The 27,738-nt window shown below is 50.7% G+C and overlaps 1 protein-coding gene across 1 annotated transcript in view; it reads left to right on the top strand.

Annotated features, from left to right (window-relative positions):
* Positions 1-27,738, top strand: part of XRN1 (5'-3' exoribonuclease 1) — a 1,308,150-nt gene that overhangs the window by 262,858 nt on the left and 1,017,554 nt on the right. Inside the window, exons 13-15 of the mRNA XM_086943712.1 lie at positions 21,727-21,816; positions 24,013-24,169; positions 25,031-25,150. Coding sequence (XP_086799838.1) covers positions 21,727-21,816; positions 24,013-24,169; positions 25,031-25,150 — 367 coding nt within the window. The remainder of the gene's footprint in view (positions 1-21,726; positions 21,817-24,012; positions 24,170-25,030; positions 25,151-27,738) is intronic.

Here is a 27,738-nt window from a genome sequence, read left to right as displayed (position 1 = left end):
ATTGGAGTTGGGTTGTTGGGGGGGGGGGGCAGGGTTGGTGGTTGGTAACGGGGGCGGTAGTGGGTGTTTTGAAGGGGGTGCACGTGCTTTCTGCTGCATTGAAGTATATGGTATTGGGTGCCGGGGCCGGGTCCTTGGGGCCTCAGAGACTTTTCCATCGAGACAATGGTTGACACTTCAGGGCAGGAACTTGCTAGTGACTCTATGCGAATATTGAGTTGGAATGTCAGGGGGATGTTGGACAAAATCAAGCGTGGGGCAGTCTTGCGCTGGGGTAAGAGACTCAGCCGATGTGATGCTACTCCAAGAAACGCATATGCTGGGTACGAAGGCACTGAGTCTACAGCGGTTTGGTTTCCACCAAGTATTCCATGCGGGGTTCTCCAGGGGCTTGAGAGGGGTGGCCATTCTTATTCACCGTAGGCTGTCGTATACCCATGAACGTCATTGGCTTGATCCCCAGGGTCGGTATGTCTTTGTGAAAGGCCTGATTGGTGCGGAGCCAGTGGTGTTTGGCAGTGTGTATGCCCCCCCCCCCCTCTGCAATGGTACTTGGCAGAGAGACTGTTTGAATTGTGGGCCGAGATCCCAGACTCCTTGGCTGTGATAGGTGGTGACTGGAACGATGTCGTGGATGCGTGCCTGGATCGGCGGAGGTCGCAGGGGGTCGCGGCGGCGACCTCCCCTACACGGCTGAAGGCGATGATTGATGGGTTGGGCTGGGTGGATGCTTGGAGACACTTGCATGCCAGGACGCGTGAGTACACGTATGTGTCCGCTGTACATGGTTCCTTCTCACAGCTGGACTGTGTGTTTATACCGGGGGCCTTCCTCGACAGGGTGAATCGGGCTGAGATTCAGCCCCGGGGGCTGTCGGACCACTCCCCTGTTGCGATACGGATTTACTTGCACAAGACGCGCCGGCCATTTCGGTGGCGGATGTCCTCGTGGTATCTCCAGCAGGCAGACTACACACAACATATGCGCAGTACGATTGCCCACTATTGGCAGGAGAATCTGGTCGAGGGGGTTGATGGAGTGACGGTCTGGGAGGCAATGAAGCCCACCCTGAGGAGCATAGACATTGCTTGGTGCGCTGCTGCCCGTCGTACTCGACGGGAAGCCATTGTTGCGGCTGCGGGGCGAGTGGAGGTGTTGGAGAATCGGTGTCAGGGGGAAGGGGACGCAATGGCTCTACGGCTGCTCCTGCAGGCACAGCAATCCTATGCCTCGGTTTTACTGGACGAAGCTAGACCAGCGTGGCTGGCCACACGGAGCAGGGTGTACCAGTGGGGCGATAAGTCCTGCACCATGCTCCGTAGACTATGTCAACAAACGCTGCAACCGATCACTTTACCAGGCCTCACTGACTGGGAGGGAACCGCCATTACAGACCCTGCGACCCTTGCCAACTACTATGCGGAGCAGTGTGCTCCCCGGGACAGCCTTCCGTCGGATGCTATTGATAAGTTCATTGCTGACCCCCCCCCCCCCCCCCCTCCCCCCCTCCCCCCCCCCCCGCGCGCGATCTCGGACGAGGCCAGGAAGGCCTTGGACCTCCCCTTGTCGGCGGAGGAACTGGGGGATGCGCTGGGTCAACTCAACGTGGGTAAAGCGCCGGGACCGAGTGGATTCCCCAGCAAATTCTACAAGAAATTCCACCTGCAGCGTGGGCCGCACTATAGGCGATCATTAGAAGTGGCGCGGGAGCGTGGTAGCCTACGGTCGGACTGGCGTCAGGCGGAAATAGTGGTTTTCCAGAAGCCGGGTAGGCCCCCTGATCGACATGAATCATATCGTCCCATATCCCTGCTCAACTTCGAAGCCAAATTACTGGCCAAGGCGCTGGCGAACCGTCTTCTCCCGTATGTCACAGATCTGGTCCACCCGGATCAGGTGGGCTTCATGCCGCATCGGGCGACGCGACACAACATCAGACGTGCACAGGCGGCGGTGGACGCTGTGGGGGCGACCGGGGAGCGGGCAGCGCTGTTGCTGGCAGATATTGACAGGGCGTTCGATTCGATCAGCTGGGCCTACCTCTTCGCCCTCTTGCCGCGTCTCAACCTGGGCCCGGTGTTCATCTCATATGTTAGGTTGCTGTACACAGACATCACCGCTTCAGTACGCATCTCCGGGGCGATTTCAGAGAAGTTCCCAATTGCCAGGGGGACCCGGCAGGGATGCCCCCTATCCCCTTATCTCTTCGCTCTGGCCATGGAACCATTGGCCGCGTGGGTGCGCATTGATGCACAGTATCGTGGCTTTGTATGGGGGGGCGGAACTCTCGGATAGAATCGCGCTATATGCGGACGATGTCCGTGCTGCTGGTGTGGGACAGAGTCCAGTCGGACATCAAAACCTGGTCTCGCATGCCCCTTAACATCTATGGCAGGTCTGCAATCTTTAAGATGGTCGCCCTCCCGCGGCTCCTGTACCATCCGTATAGGATTGACCCACAGTGGTTCCGTCGCGTGCATTCAGTGCTGGGCCGCTTTCTGTGGGCCGGTGGCGCCTCTAGGGTGGCGCTGCGGACTTGCTTCCTATCCACGTACTGTGGAGGTCTGGCTACTTCTGACCTCCTGTCCTACTACCAGGCCTCTCATTTATTGGTTCTGAATGAGTGGTGGTACGGCGATCACAGCGACCCGGCATACGCACTGGAACACTTTTTTTTTTTTTTTTTGGAAAACCTTTATTGGTGAATCAAAGCACACAGCTATTCAGCCTTACATCGCAGAGGCTAGGCAGCATTGTAAAAAGCGGAGAAAAAGGTGTGCACAAAACAATTAAAGGAGCAGTCAGGTTTAATTTTATAATCTAAATATGAACCTAAGGAACAAATTAGAAACCTAAAAGGAACAAGAAAAGGGAATTAAGGGTGGGGGGGAAGAAAAAAGGTGGCAAGGCAGAAAAAGGAGCGGTAAAGCACAAATCCAGGGGACGAGTGGGAACTTTCAGCACTGTGAACTAAACCTATCAAAAAGTGCATACAATTGTGGGGGGAAGAAGAAACAGGATTATTTTACGTGGAGCTTGGGCGGAGGGAATGGCTAGGGTGAAAGACGGCCCTCCAACGAACCTACGTCGGATGGTACACAAATATCGCCTCTGTATGCATTCCATGCCCCCCAGATCAACCCCCACATCTTGGGCTTACCCCGAGCTAGGTACACAGTTTTCTCACGGAGCATGCACCAGTCCATATTGGTTTTCCAGAGACCCACGGAGGGGGGGGACGGGGCGCCCCATTTCTGAGCAATATCTCTCTTGGCCACCATGTTCCCTAGCGTGACCCAGCGGGTTTGTGCATTATTGCATTACTGTAGTCAGTCGAACCCCACACGTTCAACAAGCAGCGTCGAGCTTCCGCAGACAAATCAACACCAGTCACGTCACGCATAACCGCATGCACCCGTTCCCAATAGGAGGCAATGGCCTGGCATTCCCAAATGGTATGCATAAAGGTGGCCAGTGCACCAAATCCTCGCCTACAAAGGCCATCCTGGGAAAGCCCCATATGAATCAACCTGGGGCCAGTGACGTAAACCCTGTGGAGTATTTTCAGCTGAACTAAGCGCAGCCTGGCTGAAATTGCCACTTCCTTGGGGGAGGATACCGCACACTGCCAATCTTCATCATCCAACTCAATCCCATCACTCACCCACTGATGACGCACTTTCAACAACAGGTCCGTCCGAACATTTATTAGCTTTTTAAGAGTCAGGGAAATGGCGCTGTCCGGCATATGGCCGTTCAGCACCTTATCCTCCAGCGGGGACGACTCTGGGACCTTCTCACCAACAGGCAGGGTAGACGTAAGGGCATGTCTCAACTGTGCATATCTAAAATATTCCGTGACACCCAGTTGGAATTCAGCCTGCAGAGCCTCAAAAGATTTAATGTCTCCTCTGGCCATCACATCAGCCACCTTGGAAATGCCGATGAGATCCCACCGGTCAAACCCTTTTGAGTGCCACAACCTACCCAGCAAGTCGGAATCATAAAGGGGAGTGGCCATAGTGAGCCTACCCTTCCACCCCAGTGCATTCGTAATGGCCCTCCATATATGTACAGCGGTCCTGGTGGGACCAGTCAATTTTCCGTCCAGAGATCTAGAGTACAACGCTCTGTAATACATCCCGTCGTTCATGAGCCAGCGATCCATGGCGTACCCCGGGCTTGCCGCCGGTCCATAAAAGCCATGATTAAGAGCAGCCAATTGGGAGGCCCAGTAGTACCGGCGGACATCAGGCAAGGCAATACCGCCATTGTACCACGGAATAGTCAGCTTGACTACGGCAATACGCGGCCTACCTTCCCACAAAAGGGTACGCTGTAGACCTTCAATCTCCCTGAAGTACCTGGAAGGGACTGGGTCCTGCGTGTTCTGAAGCGCGTATAAGAATCGCGGCAGGGACATCATCTTGAACAATGCCGCTCGGCCCAACAGAGACAGCGGCAATCTTTTCCAACCCTCCACATCGTGTCTGAGGCGCGCAAGAGGGGGAAGCAAGTTGTTGGCGTAGCGTGCCCGGGCATCCGTTGATATGTAGATACCCAGGTACTTGAATCCCTGCTGCGAGACCTGCCCCTAGGAAGACGTGGAGTGTCTCCGCTAAGCACATAGAGGTAGGACTTGGACCAGTTGATAACCAGGCCCGAGTACCCACCAAAAGTACACAACACATCAAACATCACAATCAAAGACCGACAGGGAGAGGTAAGGTAAAGCAGAATATCATCCGCGTACAGCGAGACTCGATCCTCAAATCCCGGCGACCACTTGATCCCACTGATGTCAGGGTGAGTGCGGATCCAGGCAGCAAGCGGCTCAAGCGCCAAGGCAAAAAGGAGCGGAGATAGCGGACAACCCTGTCTAGTACCCCTGCGCAAGGCAAAGGGAGCAGACATCCGGCCATTGACCGTTACATTGGCCAACGGGGAGGAATAGAGAAGCCGGACCCAACCTATGAAGTCGGGGCCAAACCCAAACTTGGACAGTACCGCCCAGAGATAGTTCCATTCGAGGGAATCAAACGCCATTGTTGCGTCCAGTGAAGCCAGGACAGTTGGCTCGCAAAGCTTGTGCACCCGCGCCATGACAGCGTGAAGCCTCCGAAGGTTAAGGGCGGTATTGCGGTGGGGTATGAAGCCCGACTGGTCTGGATGGACCAAGTCTGCGATCTCACCCACGAGCCGATTAGCCAGCAACTTAGCCAGGATTTTGGGTTCGGCATTCAGCAGAGAGATTGGGCGATATTATCTACAAAGGTCTCTGGGCTTCCCCTCCTTATGAATGACCACAATGGTTGCCAGGCGCTGATCTAGTGGGAGTTCACCAACCTCCCGGGCTTCCAAGAACATACGCCGCAGGGGCACTGCGACGGTATCTGCTTTAATCTTGTAAAGTTCCACCGGAAGACCATTGGGACCGGGAGCCTTGCCAGAGCGCAGGGACCGTATCGCAAGCGCCACCTCATCTGCCGTAATACCCCGGTCCATGTCGTCACGCTCGGTGTCCGACAGGCAAGGAAGCTCAACCCTTTCCAGAAAAGAGGCCGAGTCCGATTCAGTCAAGGTGGAGACTGAGGTGTAAACCGTCTCGAAGTAGTCGGCAAAAGCCGAGGCGATAGCACTGGGGTCAGTAACAACCACCCCGTCCTCGCCCAGAATCTCAGGCACTACACGGGAAGCCAACTCCCTTCTATCCAACCAGGCAAGGAGCTTGCCCGCCTTATCCCCCGCATCATAGATCCTCCCTTGCTGTTCCCTGCCCATCGCCTTGGCAGCGTCAGTGGCAGTGGCTCGATATTCCGACTGCTTCAGGGAGAGAGCGTGCAACAGTTCGGGCGGCGGATCTAACGCCAACTGGGAGTCCAGGCCTTCAATATCCGACTCCAACCGCACCATGTCCTCATCCCTTCGTCTGCGCACCTCGGCTATCAGAGAGAAAGCTTCTCCTCTCAGGACAGTCTTAAAGGCCTCCCAGAGGGATAGGGCCGACGTTACCGTACCCGTATTCTCGGTAAAATACAGGTCAATGGCTTTAGCTAGGAGGTCTCGAGTCTTGGGGTTGCGGAAGTACCAGGGGTTGACCGGCGCCACCCTAGTCGACACCGCAGTACCAAAGTCAAAGGATACCCAGACAGGGGAATGATCCGATATACCTCTGGCCATAAGGCGGGCTTCAGAGACGGTCGATGCCTGAACCGCCGGAGTCAAGATATAGTCAATTCTGGAAAGGCTACCGTGTGCGCCCGAGTGAAAGGTGTACTGCCTCTGGGCAGGGTGTAGAAGCCGCCAACAGTCAATAAGGCCCATAGTACTCATGAAATTCGGGAGACATGATTGTGCACAGCGAAGATCTCTGGACGGAAAACGGTCAAGGGTACCCGAAACCACGGAATTAAAATCCCCACCAAGTACAAGCAATCCCTCCGGGAAGCCCAAAATGGCGCCCCCGAGGTCCCGAAAGGTAGTCGTCTGCAAACCCGGGGGGACGTAAATGGAAACCAAAACCAGGGTGCGTTCCTCCCACCTGCCCACCACAGCAACATATCGGCCCCTATCATCAATCACTTTGGACTCCACCTCCAGGGGGAGAGACATGCGCATCATGATTCCAACCCCTCGGGACCCCGAAGAGAACCCGGAGTGAGCCACCATCTTAAACCCCTTTCTGTTAAGAGCCTGACAAGTATTACCAATGAGATGAGTCTCCTGCAAGAGGATAACATCGGGTACACAACGTTTGAACATTTGTAACACAACCCCACGTTTAATGCGATCCCCCAGCCCATTCACGTTCCAACTTAGCACATTTAAAGTCTTACCCCCCATCATCAAAGACGCCCCGTCCCAACCACCACCCCCAGAGAACAGCCACCGCAGCGTTGTAGTCAGCACAATAGTAGCCTTGCCATAGGAATAGAGAAAAAGTAAAAGTAAAAGAGAAACACACAAACCAACCACCCCCCACCCTGCACCCCTGCATTAGACTAAAAAGCCCCCCCAACTAGCAGTGTGCCTGTCGCCCCCGATAAACTAACCTACGAAAAGCCCCCAGAGGAGAAAGGAGACATCCTATCACCCCCCGTTACCCTCCAAAGTTGAAAAAACAGGAGGAATAAGAAAAGAAAACAAAAGTCAGTGACTGTTTGCATCCGCAGGGTCCTCCACTGAAAGAAATCCGAAGAAACACAGTTCACTCCTGAGAGCCAGGACCGCCCGACGCCTCTTCCGACAGATCATCAGGGGTAGTCCGACGTTGAGGCAAAGTGTCCAGCCAGTCCCCAGCAGCCTCCGGCAAGTCAAAAAACACCGCTCGAGCGCCATGTTCTATACGAAGCTTTGCTGGGTAAAGCATGGAGTACTTCAACCCCATCTCCCTCAGTCTCCGTTTGACACCCATGAAACTTTGTCGGCGTTTCTGTACCGCTTGAGTGAACTCAGGGAAAAAGTTCACATCAGCGTTTTGAAATTTCAACGGACCGCCTCTCCTTGATGCCTGCAGGATCGCATCTCGGTCCCTGTAGTTAAAAAGTCTGGCAATGATGGGGCGCGGAGACGCTCCCGATTTCGGTTGGCCACCAGGCAATCTATGCGCCGTCGTCACCAAACTTCGCGACGGTGTAACTCAGTACAGGAAGCCCGGATCTTCAATCGGAGAACGGGCCCCGCATCAGCATCAGCACCGCAACTGATTCCCACCACCATGGGACAGGATAGATAGCAGGATCAATGCGGAGGACCGGAGGGTCTTCGGAGCTCCGAGCTCACGCGGCCATCTTGGTTGCCCGCGAAGCTCCTCCGCCCCCCCCCCCAACTGGAACACTTTTTGATGGGCGATGCCACGCTACACACACTGTTGTACTCGGCCAGGCGGTGGAAGAAATTGCAGCGGGTCGCTCAAGTAGTCTTTGTGATCTGGAGGCAGGTGTTGAACCGCACGGGCTGGTGGGGTAGGCTGACAGCGGAAACTCCACTGTGGGATAACAGACAGCTTCCCGCACTGGCTTCATTGTCGGGGTTTGGTGGCTGGGACGCCATCGGGATTTCCTCACTTGGCCATGTCCTCGCAGGGACTACCCTCAAATCCTTTCAGGACCTCAGCTCCGAATTCAGCATGTCCAAGACCCAATTTTTCAAATATCTACATTTCCGCCATGCGCTTGCACCAGGTCTGGTGGGGCTGGACCAACTTCCCGAATTTAGCCCTGTGGAGGCCAAGCTCTTCATGGGGGACCTGGGGGATAAGAAAGTCTCCAAAATATACCAAACGCTAGTTACTCACTGCTCCTCTTCTCTCCTGTCGTTGAAGGCCTCCTGGGAGACTGATATTGGCTCTTTGGATGAGGATGACTGGAGGGAGGCCCTTGAGTCCCCCCATGGAGCTGCCATTGCTGTGCGACTCCGGTTCATACAGTTTAAATACCTACATACGGCCTACTACACTAGGGAGAGACTGTGGAGGGCGGGCCTCATTGCTACCCCGGAATGCTTGCGCTGTGGGACTGAAAGAGGAACGCTGCTGCATACGGTGTGGTCTTGTGTGGGTCTAACCCGATTCTGGAATGGGGTGAAGAATTGTCTGTCGGAGGTACTGGGGTGGGACCTTCCTCGTACACCCAGGCTGGGTCTCCTCCATGTCCTAGAGAATGTAGGTGGAAACATTTACAAGCGTCACCTCCTGTTGCTGGGTCTAGTTGTGGCTAAATGGGATCTGGCGAGAGCCTGGAAGAGCGACCGTGCTCCCCCACTTAGCGCCTGGAAAGCAGGCTTAGACTTTCTTATGGGGCTTGAATTACCTGTGTTTGAGGCCAGGGGATGCCCCCGGAAACATTACAAAATCTGGAAGCGGTGGGCGGACTACAGGGGGTTGACCTTGGAACCCCCAGTTGATTTGGATGATGTACAACCTCCTGATGGGGACCCTGGGACCTAGGACGGTATCTGATGCCTACTGTGCTTTACCTGTATACTTTGGCGGAACGTGAACACGTGCACTGGGTTAGGGTGGGATAAAGGGTGGGTAGAGGGGGGGGGGAATGTTTTTCGGGATGGTTAGCAGGGCATGGGGGATTGGGAGGGGGGGTGATTCAAAAGTTTAGGCCATATATCCATCCTGCTACGTGCTTGCTGTTGACAGTGTCCTCCTGATTGTGGAGAACTGTAATTATGCTATGCTTAAACTTTCAATAAAAGCAGTTGTGAAAAAAAATGTGATACCCCCAACGGCCGACATGGAATAACAACCCATCTGGTTCTAGGAGTTGAATTGGCATAACAAAAACCAACAGATATTCCTCTGTACAACAGCATACAGAGTGCAATTTAGACAGCATACAGAGTGCAATTTAGACTTTGTAACAGGAGATGACCAAGAAAATGTAAAAGTAGCTATTGAAAGGACACCATATCTAAATCGGTTACAAACATCTTGAAAACAATGGTTTAATATTATAATCTAAAAATTCCTCATGCTTGTATTCATATATTGAAACAAAAAACTTGGAACAGGCTACCTTGTGTAGGAAAGGTCACTTCCCTCCTTAAGTTCCCAATGCCTATCCTTCACAACAGCAATTGAAGCTGACCAGATAGATGACTGGTTAAGGCAGAAGTCTCAGACCTAGGTCAATTAAGGACCTCTTGACATTTATCCAGGAAATCCTCAGAGCCTTACGTCAACTGATAATGTCGCTATGCACTTTGGAAATCATTTAGATGGTAAGATTTTCTGTAGATAAGGCGATAACACTTTTCTTGTGATTTTCTTTTTTTTGATAGAAACTTTTATTGCCATTGAGGTAAATACATAGGCATTTCTTGACACAAGGCATCACTGTACCATTCTAGCTGTTAAAATGTTTAACATTACAATCTGATAGAGACTACTAGCCGTAGATTCCTTCACGTAGAATTATCCCCAGGCGTGAGACTGGATCCGGAATACTTTTGCCATAGCATCCCTGGTGCCGGGGGCGGGGCGACACCACGCGACTCCTCCCAGACGCCGTCCTCGTACGAGATGTCAACGAGGTCACATAAGACCCGCCCCAGTGCACCTATGTCTGTTTCTTCCTTTTCCGCGTGCAACGCGGATCCGGTCCTTGCTACAGGCCTGTTTAGGCCCTCTTTTTTCCTTCCATTGTCCCTTCTTTTTTCCTTCCATTGTCCCTTCTTTTTGTGGAACAGTGTGCGATTGCCTTCGGGCTTCAAGACTTGCACGTCGTGTCGGCGTCTTATGTCGGCGACGGACCCTCACCTCATTTGTGTTTGGTGTTTGGGGGAAGGATCACAGCACCACTGATTGTGCGGCGTGCCAACAGTTGAAGCCGGGAGCGCCGGATGAAACTTCTCTTGGCGTGTCTCTCCAGGTAGACGTCTTTCCCTCGGTCTGCTTCGGCGGACGGCTTCAGATACGGCTGTGGTCGTCGTCCTCGCCCTTCTCCGATGTCATGTGAGTGTCTCTCCCTGGTGGGTAAGTGTTGCAGTTGGTCCCCGAGGGCTGGTTTCCGGCCTGTCGGGGGTGTGGGCTCTCCGCGGGTGATGCAGGCCCGCGTGTCGTCCTGTCCACCGTTTGCTGGGCCGGCGGCGAGAGTCCAGATGAAGACATACGCGGCGCCTTTGCAGGCCTCGCTGGCGTCTCTTCCTCCTACCCCTCCTGGGACGCGGGCAGATCCCTTGCCTTGCGTGGGGCCCTCCGCACCGCCACCGGTGACTACTGCCCCGGCGCCGACTGGTTTGGATCCAGGCTTGGATGATGTTGTACTTTTGGGGTGCGGCTCCTCCTGGGCTCCTCCTTCAGACCACGGCATCTCAGCCTCGCCACAAACTCCAGCGGGAGTCCCTGTAGTGTCGCAAGAGGTTGCCGGAGCTCTGGTCTCATCTCCGAGCCCCTCTTGGGCCTTTGACACTGTGGTCCTATCTAAGGCCGAGGTGACGCTGCTACGGCGCCGGCAGCAGCTGGAAGGTATGGAGCCACAGGGGTCGGTGGACCCTCCTTGTCCCGCTCAGGGTCGTGGCTGGGTGGGGACCCCTCATCCCTCTTCGGGACCCTCTCGGCCCTCCCCACAGGCGGTTGCCTCGTTGGAGGTCAAGTCGGAGGATGAATCGTCCCTGGCTCCGCCACATGGGTTACCGGACGATCTCCGCCGCTTTCTGGGTCGCAGCTGGTGAAGACTTCGTGTCTCTCCCAGGCCCTTCTCGTTCCTCCACACAGGCGGCTGCCTCGGCGGGGGTTGAGTCGGCGTCTCTCTGGCGCCGTCCCGGGGACAATTCGGCTCCGGTTCCACTTCGGTCCCTGATGCGGTGTGACTTGGAGGCACCCTGTCCGGCGACGCCGGATGGTGCTGGCCGGCGGACTCTACGGCTCCGCGCAGGGGTTGTGCTGCAGATTAGTCTTCGGACGCTCCCTCTTCTCCGGAGGCAGGCTGTATATTGGTGTCGTCCTCCCTGGAGACTGGTCGCCGTGTGGTATCTTTTGCACTGGCGTCGTCTTAGGGCAGCTCCCCGCCTTTCCTGAGGCAGAGGTGTTCGTCGGAAGAGCGGCAGGTCCCTCATTCCTCGGCTCCTTCTGACTTCCAGGTCTGGCCCTAGCCCGTCCCGCTTGGTTTCGGGGACGGCCGCCTTAGTTTGCAGCCGTTGCCCATGGAGGGGCTGCTTTCTCCACCGCGGGCCCTACGGAGGCAGGTGCGGCCTTTGCTCATGAACTGTCCATGGCTGTGGGCATCCTGCGCATGGGTTACCCGGTTGCTCATTTTCCGGCTCCACCAGGGCTCTGGTGGGAGTAAAATCTTGGTTCCCTTCGAGGGTTCGCTCCTTTCTTCCTTAACGGTGGGCTTGGAGGCGTCCTGCCTCAGGGGATCCGGTGCCTCAGCATCTTCTGCACCAACACCTTCCGACGCCGCGTGACCCGGCTTGTCTTTCCCTTCACCCCTCTGCCACCAGTCCGCTTTTGAGGAATGCTTTTCCCTCTCTGCCGCAAATGTTGACTCCGCCGTCCCAGGAGGCCCGATGGCTGTACTCTTGGCGGCGCAACATGTTCGCCTCGACCAGCGCTTCCCTGCGGGCTCTTAACACCTTGTGTGTTCTGGCTAGGGCCTCCTCCTGTTTGTGGGACTCGGCTGAGTCTTTGGGATCCTCTGCGTCCCAGTAGAGTGTTCAGGTGGACTTACAGAATCATGAGGTGGATGGCCGGGAGCTTGCAGCATTTATTCTCAGCTCCGCTCTGGATATCTCAGAGGTGCTGGAGGGGGGGGCATGGCTTCCTCAGTTGCTCTCCGTCGCCATGCTTGGCTTCGGGACGGAGTGTTCCCCGAGAATATTCAGGAGCGACTCATCGATCTTCCGTTTGATGGCAGCCTGTTGTTCCATGCCCTGGCTGACTCCGTCATCCAAAGGTTCCTGGCAGGGCTCCGTCCTCATCTTCCGCCTTATCCTCCGCCTCCTCCTTCCCCTCCTCAGTGACTGCTGAGTTGTGCTGGTTCTGGGCCTTCTTAGGACGCTTGTTCGGACTGAGGAGTGTGTTTTCTGGACATTGAGTGTTCCTTTGGGACTTTATCATTGTTGGCTGCTGGATTGCCCTTTGTTGACTGTGTGTGTTTTGCTGGAGTTGATGCGCAGACTTGGCCCTGAGAGTAGGCCTTCTGCTTTGCTTGGGCCGCTTGTCAAGCCTTCTGCTGGGGTGTTTTTCCCTGTGGCCCTTTTGTTTTTTCCTCTGCTGCAAAAGTTCTTCCACAGAGAGCTCCCATGTCTTGGGTCTTAGCATACCCTATGTGGGGTAGTTGTAGCTGTGATATAGCTTGCGATCTTCTAGGGAGTTCTGGTCGCCTTCGGGTGCCGGTTCTCCATGGCGTTTCTGTATGTTGCTTTTGCTTATTGAAGTTGTGTGCTCGGCCCTTGTAGTAGTGTGGCCGGGCATTTTCTTACCTTTCTGCCCCTGTCCTGAGGGCTGGGGTGATTCTGAGTGCTCCCTTGTCAGGCGTAGACTGCCCGGTCTTTCTGGGGCTCCGGGCTGTTCTTCTTGCTTTTAGCAGCTTATGACTGTTGGAGCTGTTCTGGCTGACCTGTTGCCTTCCATCTAGAGGGAGCTCGCCTTCCTTCCCTCTTTTCCTTGGGCTCTCTGGGCTTCTTCTTCTGCTTCTTTCTCCTCTTCCTGTCTTGGCATTGGATGGAAGCTCTGTTGCCTTGTGGGGGAGTGTGGTGCTTCGGCCTCTCTAGCCTTGCCCTTGGTTCTTCTGCTGTGAGGGTATAGGCCTCCTCAGTCTCTATTTCCTCATATTCCCTCTGGGGTTGGTGGTGTTCTCCTTGTGAAGGTTCCTTTAGCCTGGCAGGGATGATGTTTCTCTTCTAGCCTGCAGATCTGGTCCCCTGTGGGACCTTCTGTTCCGTCCAGGCTGGTGGGTCCTTTCGCAGACCCTCCTTCTCCGTGGGTATTTCTAGGGTATCAATTCTATGTGAAGGAATCTGCGGCTAGTAGTCTCTATCAGATGTACGAGTTACTTACCTTCAGTAACTATGTATCTGGTAGAGACAATTTTAGACGCAGATTCCTTCACGGCCCGCCCTTCCTCCCCGTTCTGCAAGGACCCTTAGGTTGGTCTTCGGTACTCTCCTGCTGGTGGGGGGCTGTGTCTCCTGTGAGTACCTTCTTTGGCTCCTGACGGGTGGCTCCGTCTGGTTGCAGTTAATTCCTCCTCTTGGTTCCTTGGAGGTTGGTGTTACGGTGCTTCTGTGCCCCGCTGCTCTGCTTACTCCAGGTTTGGGGGAGTTTTCCCTTCAATCTCTGTCTTTCTCTCCCTTCCTGTTGCTGCTGAGGGTCCTGGCCCCTCTGCTTTCCTCCTAATAGGGGTCATCTGGCTAGGCCATGCCCTTCTTCCCTGGGGTGTGGTTGCCTTCTATGATGGGGTGGCTTGGAGGTTTGTGTTTGTCTGTCTTGGGACTGGCCTTCCTTCCTTTTCTGGATGGGGGTGGTGGGCCTGTTACACATATCATGGCTTTGCGCATGTTCCTTGTTTCAGGGGAAAGGCTGTCTATGTGCTGGCAGATTGGCTGCTCAGGACTATGCTCTGTTTCTCTGCCCCTGCCTTTGGACACTGCAGTGTTGCACTGTTCTTTCTGGTGTTGTTTGTCTCTCCTTTTTCTACTCTTTCGCACACTGTTCCCATGCTCTCACAGTTTTTCTTAATACAATCTTTTTTATTAAAATAACAGGCTCCAAAAACAGTAGCGTACTGTAAAGCATCGGATAGTATGTGGACGTACAGAAAGCAAGGTCATACATAATACAATAATGAACGTTTCGATCTGCATACCAAGACAAAGATACATACACATCATTAGCAGGTTTCGGAGACAGACTGGGTGTCCAGTAACTCCCCTCTATACATTCTCCATGCTGCCTATATTTTCTCCCACTTCTTGGGACACCCTCTACTTGTATAGACCACTTTTTCAGCCCTCTGGCACCAATCTAGGTCCTTTTCCCAGTCTTCCACTGTTGGTACCACATTTCTACCCCATAGTCTCGCTATATTTCTCTTGGCCACCATGCTCGCTAATGCCAGCCAGATCTTCTCCCACTTAGGCCATGTGATGTCAGTCGTAACACCTAGGATGTGCCATCAGGCCTCCAGTGGGACCTCGGAGCCAACCACTTCTGACATTATGCTTGCCAGTCTGAACCAGTACGCCCGGATCCCAGCGCAGTCCCACAAGATATGGAAGAAGGTTCTCACCTCTCCACAGCCCCTCAAACAGAACTCAGAGTCAGTATATCCTAAGCGGTATTGTGTTGTGCGCAGGGTATAGGAGCGGTGTACGATGCGCAGCTGGACAGGCCTAAAGCGGGCACGGATTGCCACTTCCCGGGTACTCTGTAGGGCCTCCCTCCAATCGTCTTTCTCCAACAACCCAACCTCGGACTCCCATTTTTCACGCAGAGGCCCCAGGGGATCAGTTATTTTATTGATTAGCTTTTTATATGTGAGGGAAATGGCCTTATTTATCATGGGATCAAGCAATAATCTATCTGCCAGGGGGCATAGTCAGGTAGTTGTTCCCCATGGTGCAGATGATGGTATAAGGCATGTCGAAGCTGCTGATAATGGAGGAACTCCCCCTTTCCCATTTGTAATTCTGCCTGCAGGGCAGCGAACTCTTAGCATGTCCCCTCTTTTCCAGATATCGCCTAACACATCAATGCCAATAAGGCTCCATTTGCGAAGGCCCTTCAATTTGGCTACCTCAGGCAGATAATTCCCAGCCATAGTGGGGTTTGTGCTGTAAGCTTCGCTTCCCACCCCAGCAGTTTAGTCACCCGTTTCCACGTCTACAGAACTGCGGCCGTTTGAGGTGGCATAGGCGGACTAAGTCTACCTCTACGGTAAAGAGCGGCCAAGTAGGTATCTCCCCCAAAGACCATGCGGTCCACCCTGTACGCCGGCTCATCCAACGGAGCGAACACCCACCCATTGATGTTGACTAATTGTGCCGCCCAGTAGTAGAGCCTAATGTCTGGAACAGCGAGCCCCCCCCCCCCCCCCCCCCCCCCCGTATACCCCACGCTGGAGTTTCTTCAGTGCAATTCGAGGGCACCACCCTCCCCAAAGAAGTGTGCGCTGCTCCGATTCTATCGCCCGGAAGATCTTCTCTGGAACTGGAAAGGGAGCACTTTGCAGAAAATAGAGCAAGCGAGGAAGGGCCATCATTTTGAACAGGACAGCACACCCCATCAAGGAGATCGGGAGAGTTCTCCAATGCTCGACCCCAAACAGGCGTTGCAAATAAAGCCTAGTGCTTCTGTGCGGCATAAAAGCCGATTGATCCGGATGGATCAGGGATTGAATGACCGCCCCCAGTCTGGTGGCTAGGATCTTGCCAAGGACCTTGGTTTTGTAACTGAGTGAGATGGGCCTATAGGAACTGGATAACGCCTGTGGCTTGCCAGGCGTATGTATCACCACAATCGCTGCAGATCTAAGATCCTTCGGGAGCAACCCTTCCTGTTTGGCCTCATTAAACATTTTTAGCATGTAGGGTGCTACCCTCCCCGACGCACACCCAAACGCTTCCGTCAGAAACCCGTTGGGGTCCGGTGCTTTCCCTGCCTGCATATCTCCCATAGCAGCCTCTACCTCATCCACAGTAATGTCAGAGTCTAGGATATCCCTATCGTCCGGGTCTAGTGTGGGTAGGTGGATGTCTTGAAAGAATTCATCAAACTCCCTTGCCCGTCTCTGTGTGCGTCCGATAGATAGTCTCGTAATATTGCGCAAACACCTCCGCTATGCCTATCCCTGTGTCTCCTGTAGTCCCGTCCAATGTTCGGATCTCAGGCATCCAGTTCCGGTCCCTGTCGCGCTACTCGAGCCAGGCTATCATTTTATTAGCTTTGTCCACCAAACCATAAACACGCCTCTGCGTGGCAATAACGCGCAATTTCGCTTGGTCGGTCATCGCGTCCTTCAGTTCCTTTTCCTTAAGTCGCAGCTGATGATATCTGTCCTGTTCCTGCGTTTCACCCCTGGCGCTCTCTAAAGCGTGGAACTCTTTTTCCAAACTAACAATTTGCGCATGTTTTTCCTTCCGGCGTCTACCCGTCTCCGCCTGCACAAAGTCCCTGGCGACAGTCTTATAGGCCTCCCAGAGGGTACAGTGAGACCTAACGGAGCCCACATTATCCGCAAAATACTGTTCCACCCGTTACCGGAATTTATCTTGAAACTCCTGGTCCTTAAATAAGAATACATCCAGCCTGGGGGGTGTAGACCAGTCCCTCACGGGACCCCCTAACTGAACCTCTACCGGAGAATGATCAGATATGCCTCGGGCCTTATGACAACTATTGTGTAAGCGGACCATGTGACCCACCTGTGTAAAGAGGTAATCAATCCTGGACCCCGAGCCATGTGCCGCGGAGACATGCGTGTATTGTCTAAGGTGAGGGTTATGCGCCCTCCAAAGGTCCACCAAACCCATCGCATGCACAAAGTCTCTGAGATAGCATACTCCCCCCTGGTCAGGCAAGGCCGTGGTCCTTTCTATGTCCCTAGCCATCACCTCGTTCATGTGTCGTCCCCCCCCCCCCCCCCCCCCCCCATAATCCGGATCCCTTCTGGCATATCCAATAATAATTTACCAATGTCTGGAAGGGATGCACTGTGTAGTTTTGGTGGAATATAAACAGAGCAAAGATCAAGCGTATGACCCTACCACCGTCCAGTTATCGCCACATAGCGCCCCAAAGGGTCCAGCCACTTACGCCCAACCACCAATGGAGAGTTTTTGATGAGGATGCCGGTTCCCCTGGACCCGGTAGGGAAGCCTGCGTGGGCCTGTAGTGTGTAACCAAATCTGTTAAGGGCCTTATAATGGTTGCACATCAAGTGCGTCTCCTGTAGGAAGACTATATCTGGGGCATGCCTATGCAGATATTGGAGGACCATAGTGCGCTTTATCTTATTCTGCGGACCATTGATGTTCCAGGATAATATGTTAACTTTTTATGTTTTCGGTGTGTGCATCATGATTGTCAAGTAGAAAGAACCTCTGAGATGGTTGCCCACCTCCGAAACCACCCGCCACCCCAACACCCACCATTAATGCCCCAGGAGCCAAAAGAACAATACCATGCATAAACCAGAATGCATAAAACAAACATTCAACTTCCCCCTCCCCCCACCCTGCTACTCAGGCCAAAATGACCCGACTTGCCCCAACATGCCCTGTTTCCCATAAAACGAAAACTTGGGGGAGTGTGCTACAACCGGTTAGCTGCCCCGAGGACCTCGCCTAGCCCATTTCCCTGTAAGTCTAGCTGCCATTAAATAATTTCCTAAGGGAGATATGACAGTAAATATGAGTAGTTTGGCCGAATACATGAATCATCCTCTTCCCCCCTCCCCCCCCCCAATTGTACCGTGTCCGCTGTACCAAGAACGATAGGGAACCAGCGCCCCTCATGTCTTTCGGTCAGGCTAAGCTCCCCGCAGTATATCAATGTCCCAGGAGCATCGCACTCAGGAGAAACAATATACTTTACATGCTCATCCTCGCAACACCACCGCCCAGGCCAGGGCGCCCTCCATGTCCTCCTCCATCTCCAGAGGAGGCAAATAGACTCTGCAACATAGATCTGCAGGGTGAACGAAGTCCATCTCGTAGCAGTCCCTCTCTCTCTGTCAGTCCCGTGGAAGAGGGCGGGGAGCTTGCTTCATTGTTTCTCCAGCTGTCTCCCGGACGTGGACTGTCGCGGTGTTTGGCGTTCTCCTCCCGCCAGGCTTGAGCGTCCTCCGGGGAGGTGAAGAAGAAGGATTTCCCATTTGCGAGAATCTTGAGGCGCGCCGCGAAGAACATCATGTATTTAATGCCGCGGTCTCTGAGCTCCTTCTTAACGCCATCAAACGCGCAGCGCTCCTGCTGGACTTTGAGGGTAAAATCTGGAAATAATCGTATGGTGGTGTTGTCGATCCGCAGGTCTCCATGTTGTCAAGCGGCCTGCAGGATGGCGTCCCAGTCCCTATAGTTAAGGATCCGGGCAATATTTGTTCTCTGGGAAGCTCCAGGACGCGGTGGAGGAATCGGCGCCCTATGCGCTCTTTCAATAACAAAAAACTTGGAGAGTCTCTTGGGTTTGAGGTGGTTCAAGATTATGTCCTCCAGGAACTTATCAACACTCGGCCCTTCCATTTTCTCCGGGCACACCCACCACTCGAATATTATTCCTGTGGGCCCTCACTTCCTGATCCTCCAGTCTGTCGGGTGTCTGCTTCTGTTGGCGGGTCAGCTGATGGACCCTCTCTTCCAACATTTTGGTGGTTTGTTGAAGTGCAGCAATAGAAGTGGCGTTCTGAGTGGTCTTCTCAGAGGTCTTATTCAGATCCGCCCACAGCAGAGTCATTTCAATGGAGACCTTATCAATTTTAGTCTCGGCTGTCGTGCCCAAAGTTTGCATGGCCTGCATCATGGAGGCCAGGGACGGCTCCGCGGCGTCAGCCGACCCCCCAGGGGCGGCCTCCTCCGTCCCCTCAGTCGAGTTGTATACCTGTCAATTGTGTTAGTTTGCATGGTTGTGGGCTTCTTAGGCTTCATTGATGTATCAGGCAAGACCCCTGGAAATATTGATGGACCGGTCCACTCGCAGCTTCCACGGTCCACCTGCTGGCTCAACGCCGGGATGCCCGCCTTCTCCAGAGCCGTCTAATTTAATCCAGGTGCGCGTCCGCACAGCGACTTCTGCGAACAGCAACAAGGTACTCTGCCCCACTAGTCCTCGTGCGATCGGTCATAAGTTGTCGAACCACCGTCCCTGGCGCAGCTTCACGGAAATCAGGGCACTAAGTTCCCGCTCCCCCGTGCGCCCAGGTCCGACCTCCAGCTATCCAAGTCCTTCGCGCCAAACGGGCTGTGTGCCGTGCGTTGGTCCCGTCCGCCCCGGGGCTGGTCCTCTCAGGGAAGCCGGCCTCGCAAGGGGAACCCTCAATGCCCCCCCAACGTACTCCAAGGATGTGGAGCACTGGGGTCCGCCGCTCCGTAACGCCAGCAATGGAAGGGACTGTGTCAAACAGGACACTCTCCCCAGCTCCTCTGGTGTCCCCCTCCGGCTGTTTAGCAGATGAATCTGCCGCTCCTGTCTGCCTCGGGCCGTTTTATCCTTCCCCCGCGATGGTCAGTGCTCCACTGGGACCGTCATAGCACAAAGCCCTGAGGGTCCAGCGCAAGCGGCCGGCCTCGGCACAAAGGTGGGAAACCTCGCCGCCCCAATGTTTAAGCCATGCAAAGCAGCTTCAATCCCAGCACGGGATCTCCGTGCCTCTCCACACAGTGTGGGCACTTGTCTCCTTCTGGGCACTCCCTGTGCCGGCCCCGCCAGGCTCCGAGGCCTCCACGCGACCCGGCGCCGACCTTCCTCAGCCGTACCTGGCCCCCGCTGGAACTCTGGGCTGGTGCTCCACTCCTGGTTCCTGCCACGAGTAGGCCGCAGGGGCCTACTCTCCGTCGGGCAACACTGCGGAGCCTCCGATGGTCGGATCGAGACCGGAGCAACTCACCCCGGCCCCAGAGCACCTCCGGTCACGGAATCTGTGGCTTGTGTCACCCGTGCGGCCGGATCACTGCAGGATATTTGGGGCCTACGGCTCGTCCTCGGCAGCCCCTCAGAACTATGCGGCCATCTTGGTTGCCGCCAGGCCACGCCCCCCGCTCCCACAGTTTTTTGTCTGGTGGCTCCACGTTGTGGTGTGGAAAAGTTCTCCGAAGAAAAGTGACATAGAGGCGCTGGGGTGGGTCTTAAGTGACCTCGCTGAAATCACATACGCCGACAACGAACGCCTGGGCGGAGTCATGTGGCGTTGCCCCGCCCTCACGCATGGATGCTGTGGCAAAAGTTTTCCGGATCCAGTCTCACCCCTGGGGATAATTCTACGTGAAGGAATCTGCGGCTAGAATTGTCTCTACCAGATACATCGTTACCGAAAGTAAGTAACTTGTACTTTAGGGCCTTATTACGAGTTTAGCGGTCAGTAAATTGCCATACCTGTTATCGTGCTCCAACCGCTGTATTATGAGATGGACAGATTGCTAATGCAAAGATCGCGGCTGAACCGCCGACCACAGCAGCACATAGCAGATCGCCAGGGTCACTGTCCGGGGGGGAAAGCAGCTGCCATAGGGCGTTACAGAAGAATTTCACCTCCTTCTGTATTACAAGTTGGCTTTCCAATGAGCCGACTGCGACGGTAGGACGGCCAGGTTCGAGTTGGCAGAAACTAAGGATTTGGGGTGCATACTCACCCCTTTCCTGTTCTACTCGTAAGAGTTCGACTTGGATCATTTTCTCTTGGTCCTCCCTTCACAGCAGCATCTTTACCCCGAAAAATACTACCCTGTTTGTGGCGAAATACAGGTAAGTCAATTCTGTACCATATACCTATTGCTCGGATTAGCCACATATGGGCCAGACTCACAATGAGTAGGTGGTATTTTTACTTGTGTATCATGCATATGTGTACATTCAACACATGTGCAGTCCAGATGTACACACAAAGATCCATAGATATGGAAAAGCATTGCCCACTGCCACAAGATCACCACAGTCACTACGCAGGCCCCACTGTCAACTCGTAATATGGGGGTCAGAAGACCGTCAGCACTGCGGTCTACTTGTGACTGCGGTGTTCAGGCAGTCCGACCACCAAACTCTTATTCAGGCCCTCAGTAATGGTCAGGAATATTTATTTTTGTTGGCTGTGTTGCATAAAATGTCACTATGTGAACATTAGAGATTTGCTGAATATGGCTGCTGAATGGAGTGTGGTCATGAAAATGATATCAAAATGTTTTTCACCCTCAATTTATGAGGTGAATTCTAGGTGAAATGTGTTATTCCTTGTGATAATAAACAGAATCTGAAATTACTTGCTACACACTGAATAAAACGTCTCTACCTCTACTGGCTTTCCAGGCAAATAGATTAGGAAAATGTTCTTTCCATAAAATAGATATGATGTAAAACTGAAGTATACCATTTATGTGAGGGATCAAATGGTCTTTCTTCTATATTTGATCCTAGTTTACATATTTTAATTCAAACTAAATGTAGTTATGCCAGCCTGACATCTGTTGTTATTGTTTCTTCTTTGGTCTCTTTACCTTTGTAGCAAATTATGGAATGTAATCCGAATTTTATTAATCCGTTCTTTCTTTTCTATTAATTTTCAGTGAATTTTTAGCTGATCAGGCTGAATGTTACGTCCTCGCAATACAGTGGATTTTGCACTATTACTACCATGGGGTTCAGTCCTGGAGCTGGTAAGCAGATGAAGTGGTGGGCACCACATGTTTGTCTTTATTTTAAATGGGGTTCTGCTTGCAATGCCTTGATTTTCTAACGTATTTGTGAAAGTAATTGAACATCAGATAGATATATTTGCCAATTAGGCAGTCGATGGACACCATATACGACTTTATTGATATAGCAGCACATTCCAGAGAGCTAAATGAGTTGCTCCGATTGGCAGAGAATAGTTTGCATGCAGCTTCTCTGATCAAAGCCTAGTACACCAGAGCCAAAGCTGTTATTAAATTCCTACTGTTTAATATCCATTTTTTGAACTGTGAAGTTCTGCCACTAGGTGGAAGTCTGTATATGTTAGCTCGTTTGATAGAGCTTATTCATCACCTCCCCACTCACAAACTAGGACCATAACACAATACACAAATACTGTTACCACAGTCTAGTCCTGGCTCAGCTCTGTGATGGAAACCACAAAGGTCTGGGCACCTGCTGCCCTATGAGGCAATCCGAATATATACTGAAGAGAAGCCAACACTATAAAATTGATTAGAAAATTAGAATGTTGAGCACTCCACTAAAAGCAATGTAGGATTAGCATGCTATAAACATTGGTACCCCCCTTATGCTGTCAACTTCCCAATGTCCTAATCCACACCCTGTGAATCTCTCCTCTTCCTCTCTCCCAGTTTGGTGACTAGGCAGGGGTGTGAGAGCGGCAGAGACACTGGAAGAGGGTGTATAGCCATCCTTTCCTCCTTTATTCCCCCTTGTGCTCTCGGTGTTACTTGAAATGTGAAAGGAGAGCAGGGAATCATCTTCACTTCCTGCCTCCCTTGGCTCTGTCAAACAAAGAAAACCAGGTAGGCCCAGTTAGGGGATATTCTCGAGCTGACTGCTGCCCACTTTCACAGGTCCTTCTTTGTGCGTGTGTGGCAATTCCGAAAATCCCATGCACACACAAAAGAGGAGCTGTGGAAGGCACTCAGACTTTGGAGGTGTGCAAGGTTGTACGCTGTGGTTCCTCTGCAGCTTTCTTTTCTTAAGTAAGAAATTCTGCTCTCCAGGCGCAGAATAGTCCTAATAGCATTATAGCCCCCCCCCATCCCCGTAGCCAGAGTGGGCCTTTAATGGCTGGTTCAGCCCACTACGGAATGCTAAAGTAGAACATTGGAATGTTGAACGCTCCATTGAAGGCAATGGAGTGGCTATAGGCTAATAATTAGTGATATAGCCCTTCTTCTCCAACATTGCTAGGTTCATTGTTTGTGTTAATGTTACTCTTTTTTTTTGTTTCATGACATTCAGTTGGTGTAATCTTCAAATAGCCTTTGTTGCCTCTGCCTATACCAATTGTTAAAGCCCCTCTCCCCTCACTATTTGACTTTATCCAGCTCAGACTTTAATTCTGATTTAGGCCCTTTAACAACTGTTATAGACCTCAGCACTGGGTAATACTATATTCTGATTCTAGAGCAGATGCTAGAGGAAAACCTTTTTTTTCTAATGTTTGGGTTCACCTTTATCACACTTCACTGATTATCAAGGTACATCTTGCTATTCCATCCTTGTGGCTATGAATGACATTCAGGACCCCGAACGAGGGAGCAATCACTTCCAGTAGTAGTTGTTATTCATGGATACCTTTTTCCTGTTGAGAATTGAATCTTGCATTCTCTTTAGTTTTAGGAATGGTAACTCCCACTAAGCTTTGATTTTAGTTGAGTTGAGCATGCTGGTTGGGTGCAAGTTACTTCCGGTATTCTCTAGGTAGCAGCATCACATAGCTCACTTTCTCCACCTTCTATAGCAGTTATTCTTTTTGTTACTAGACCTCGAGGTGACTGGTGTTTTTAAAAGTATTTCTAAAGCAGTCCACTATTACAGGTTACAAACTTTATTGTGAGAGACCATTGTGAGCGTTTCAGCGCTCACTGTTACTTCCCTAGGAAGCTTTGTGGTCAAAGGCAGTTGTAAGGAGTTTTGCAGTTGTGCAGGTACCTCTATTGAAAGCTTTGCTGTGTTAGTATTTAAGAAGAAACCATTCCCAATATTCAAAAGAAGTGAATTCTGTAACACATTTTGCTAACACTATCTTCACCTTAAGGTGATTTTTTTTCTCTGCAGCAACAGCATATCACTCAGTATCACTCAGTATCAATCATCTATTAGTAATTTCATCAGACTCCTAATACGTACTTTTGTTGTTCTAGGTATTATCCCTACCATTATGCACCTTATCTGTCCGATATCCGCAACATCAGCCATTTCAAACTCCGTTTTGAGTTGGGAAAGCCTTTTATGCCATTTGAACAGCTTCTGGCTGTGCTTCCAGCACTAAGCAAAGATTTACTACCAGCAAGTTACCAGGTGAGTTCAGTGATATACATAGGTTCCTATTGATTCCCGAGAGCGGTACAGTTGATACATATTGGAACTTGTGATTTCATATGTACAACATAGTTAATATATGACAAAAATTACAGTATGAAATTGAATATCAAATAAATCGTTTTCATTTAAAATTACAATAAGGTAGTTGAGCATAAAACTGCCATTCAACCAATTTAGTTTCACCAAAATTCGAATATGTAAAAAACAAATCGACCCAAGTGTCCCATATGCACATAATGGAGGTGGTGCTTCCGATTTGTGATAAATAACCACCATTTCTAATGTATTTTTCTTCCTTTTTTGGCCCATTAGACAGTGGCCATCTTTGTTAAGCTTTATCATGCTGGGTTCAATAATGTGCTTTATTTAAATATCTGTCTGTTGAAAGTGGTCATACTGGCCCAGTCTTTTATCTAAGTGATGTAGTGATGGATTGAATTTTGCTGTTGTCAAAAATCTGAAAATCGTTCAGACTTTTTCCATATGCCGAAGATTCTTTGGAGGTGCGGTAAAAGTGCATTCATCAAATCGTGGAGCCAATAGAGTATTGATCTCCTACATGAATCTTGGGAAGCATCAAAACCTTGCTTTATAGTAATAATACCATATTTAACACTAAACATCTGATCTACTGATGCCAGTGGTCTACTTATGCTTGCACACAGACTATCTCTGGGAAAGAGGTTGCCTTTGTTTTAACAATTTACATATTTGAGGCTGGAATTATTGAAAATCTTTTAATTAAGGTTCTCCTTTCTTTGAAGCATTGATGATTGGTAGATGCTAGTTCCTCGTTGAGCTCTCTTGAATAATATTCTTTTTTTAAATGTTCTTCAGACTCTAATGACAAGTGAAGACTCTCCCATCATTGAGTATTATCCAACAGATTTTAAAACTGACCTAAATGGGAAGCAGCAAGAATGGGAAGCAGTGGTCCTAATTCCATTCATTGACGAGGTTAGTGCTTTGGGCTCTCTTCTATACATTGTCATGCAGCACCATTAAATGCACGTTGAAAATAGAACTCTTATTTCTGGTAGGAGAAAGGTGTAGAAGTAAAATTAAGTACTTTTGTGAAAGAAATGTGCTCACTTCAATTTATTTGTTAGTGGTAAGACTTCACTTCCTCTTGCAGCAGAAAACTTGTTCAGAGTGTGACCTGATAAATCTCTACAATAGTATCCACCTTGGTCAAGTCCACTGTAGGAAAGACTTATCAAATTACATTTTGTATATATAGTGCCACTTCGAGCAGTGTGTGAAAAAAGGTAAGGAAATAAAAGACCGATTTCCAGTCTAAGGCAGTGTGAGTTTTCAGTTAATTTCAATTCTTTTTATAGCCAACAAAAATAATTATTCTTTTGTAAATTACGTGTTTTTTGCTTCATTGTGCTTTTACATTCCATTGAGGCACTGTTGCCTGTTGTTCAGTGTGAGAAAGTGCCCTCTTTCTGCATGGTTGACCCCAATTTATGTTGAATTGCTGATTTACTTTGACTGAGTGTGCCTGGGCTCGTGCTAATCAGGTTCCCAGGGCCTATGTTCTTTCCCTAAAACTGCATTAAAGCCTAAACCCAATTGGCATATCTGGCCACAGGTCAGCCCAGACCAGAGAAGGCCTCTAAGGGCTGCAGCACGTATTGTGCCACCCTTAGAGGTCCTGTACCCCTACACACACACACACACACACACACTGCCTTTGCAAGCTGTGTATTTTGATGCAGTACAAAGTGAAGAGTCGACATGGCAAACATCTGTGTGCCATGCCTACAACCCACTGCCCTGACATAGATAAGTCAGATACCCTATCTGGGTGCACTATTCCAGTGGTGAGGGTACAGGTGCATGAGCCCTGTGCCCCTACAGTGTCTAAATCCATTCTTAAAATCAAAAAGGGATGACTGTGCACTGCTAATATCAACTCTAAATGTAATCAATATGGGCCGTGCTCCTTGGGATCACTCCCCGCCCAGGAGTAAATAGTATAACTGAAAAGTACCACCGACACGATTGTGTGGGTGTTCCCTAGGGCACAGGTAACAATTGGCTGAAAAAAGCCACAATTCTTCACACATATTTTTCTCAGAAAGAGATACAGGTTTCTTTACGTATCATTCAAGTTTAATGATGACCATTCCAATGTCAAATTACACGTATCAATTGATTCTTAGATAACGTGATTCCAACGATAATTATCACATGTCAAGAATCCATTAATTAATCCCAATGCATTTCGGCAAAGCCTTCATCAGGGATATCTGTCAACAAATAATAATCTGTGTTGTACTAATCTGTATTGGTCACTGAACATACATGCATCACCATATTTATACAGAAGGGAAAAACAATTAAACAAGTCAAAACTTTTCTACCTCCAAATAAAATTAAAATCTCTTCGAATAATCCAACATCTGCGTTCTGCCGTTAATAACATTCACATAACTAAGCGTATATGTTAAACAACTCTCAGTAAAACGTACCTATGCATTGCTGTTAATATCAATTTGGCGTTATCACGATTAGAACAAAAAATATGTTCTACCATTTTACGCGCTTATAAAAAGTGCTGCATTCTCGTGAACTGTTATGCTGTAACTCATGCGCGTTTACCGGTTAGATTCACACGGAGTCTTGCCGATACGGTCGGCAATTCGCCATTACTCTCACCGTGCTTGCTGTAGTGCAGCGTGGCGCGTATGTCGGGGTGTGGTTAAATGTTGTGGATTTAGACACGTGCACAATATTAAAGGGGATAAATCACAAAATTTCTCTGCGCCTTCGCTCTCAATAAAGATTCCCAATTGAATACGCACAGAGACTTACAAAAACTAACCAGCCGGTGCCATATTCTCGCTGTGCTTACTTAGTGCAGCGTGTAGCGCTTATGTCTGGGGTGTGGTTGACTGTTGTGGTACTAGCCACGTGTTCAGATAAATAACTCTACGCCTTTGCTCTTAATAAAGGACATGTTAAAGAAAAAGCTTTTCAAATAAACAGCTTTTCAAATGTACAATAAGTAACACAATAATATCGTTCAAACAGTATTATGCAAAGTGTAAACAAAATGTATAGGAGTTGTCCCGCCAAAGACAGTTCCAGCGTCTAGTTCAAACTGATTATTCCATAAGCCACATAATCAAGTCTTATTCATAAATAACATCCAAATTCAGTCCGTTCATTCATTCCATTTGGTTTCAATGTTTGTAAATGATATATCCAGAAATGTTCTCTTTTGAGAAGCATTTTCTTATTGTCTCTGTCTTAATTTTTTTCAATGATCTCCAAAATACACACTTTAATCTGACTTATTTGGTGGTTTGCTTCAACAAAGTTTGTAGCTACTACTGACTTTAATGCTTTGGTTCTGATGTTACTTTTGTGTTCATTCATTCTTACTTTGAGTTTTCTTTCAGTTTGACCAATGTAGGCTTTTCTGCAAGGGCATATAATCAGCCAATTGTTACCTGTGCCCTAGGGGACACCCACACAATCGTGTCGGTGCTACTTTTCAGTTAAATCCATTCTTAGACATTGTAAGTGCAGTG

The sequence above is a fragment of the Lissotriton vulgaris genome, chromosome 11, assembly GCF_964263255.1.
Source record: "Lissotriton vulgaris chromosome 11, aLisVul1.2, whole genome shotgun sequence".
Lineage (NCBI taxonomy): Eukaryota > Metazoa > Chordata > Amphibia > Caudata > Salamandridae > Lissotriton > Lissotriton vulgaris.
Note: the sequence above shows the minus strand (reverse complement) of the source record. Positions and strands in the feature narration are given on the sequence as shown.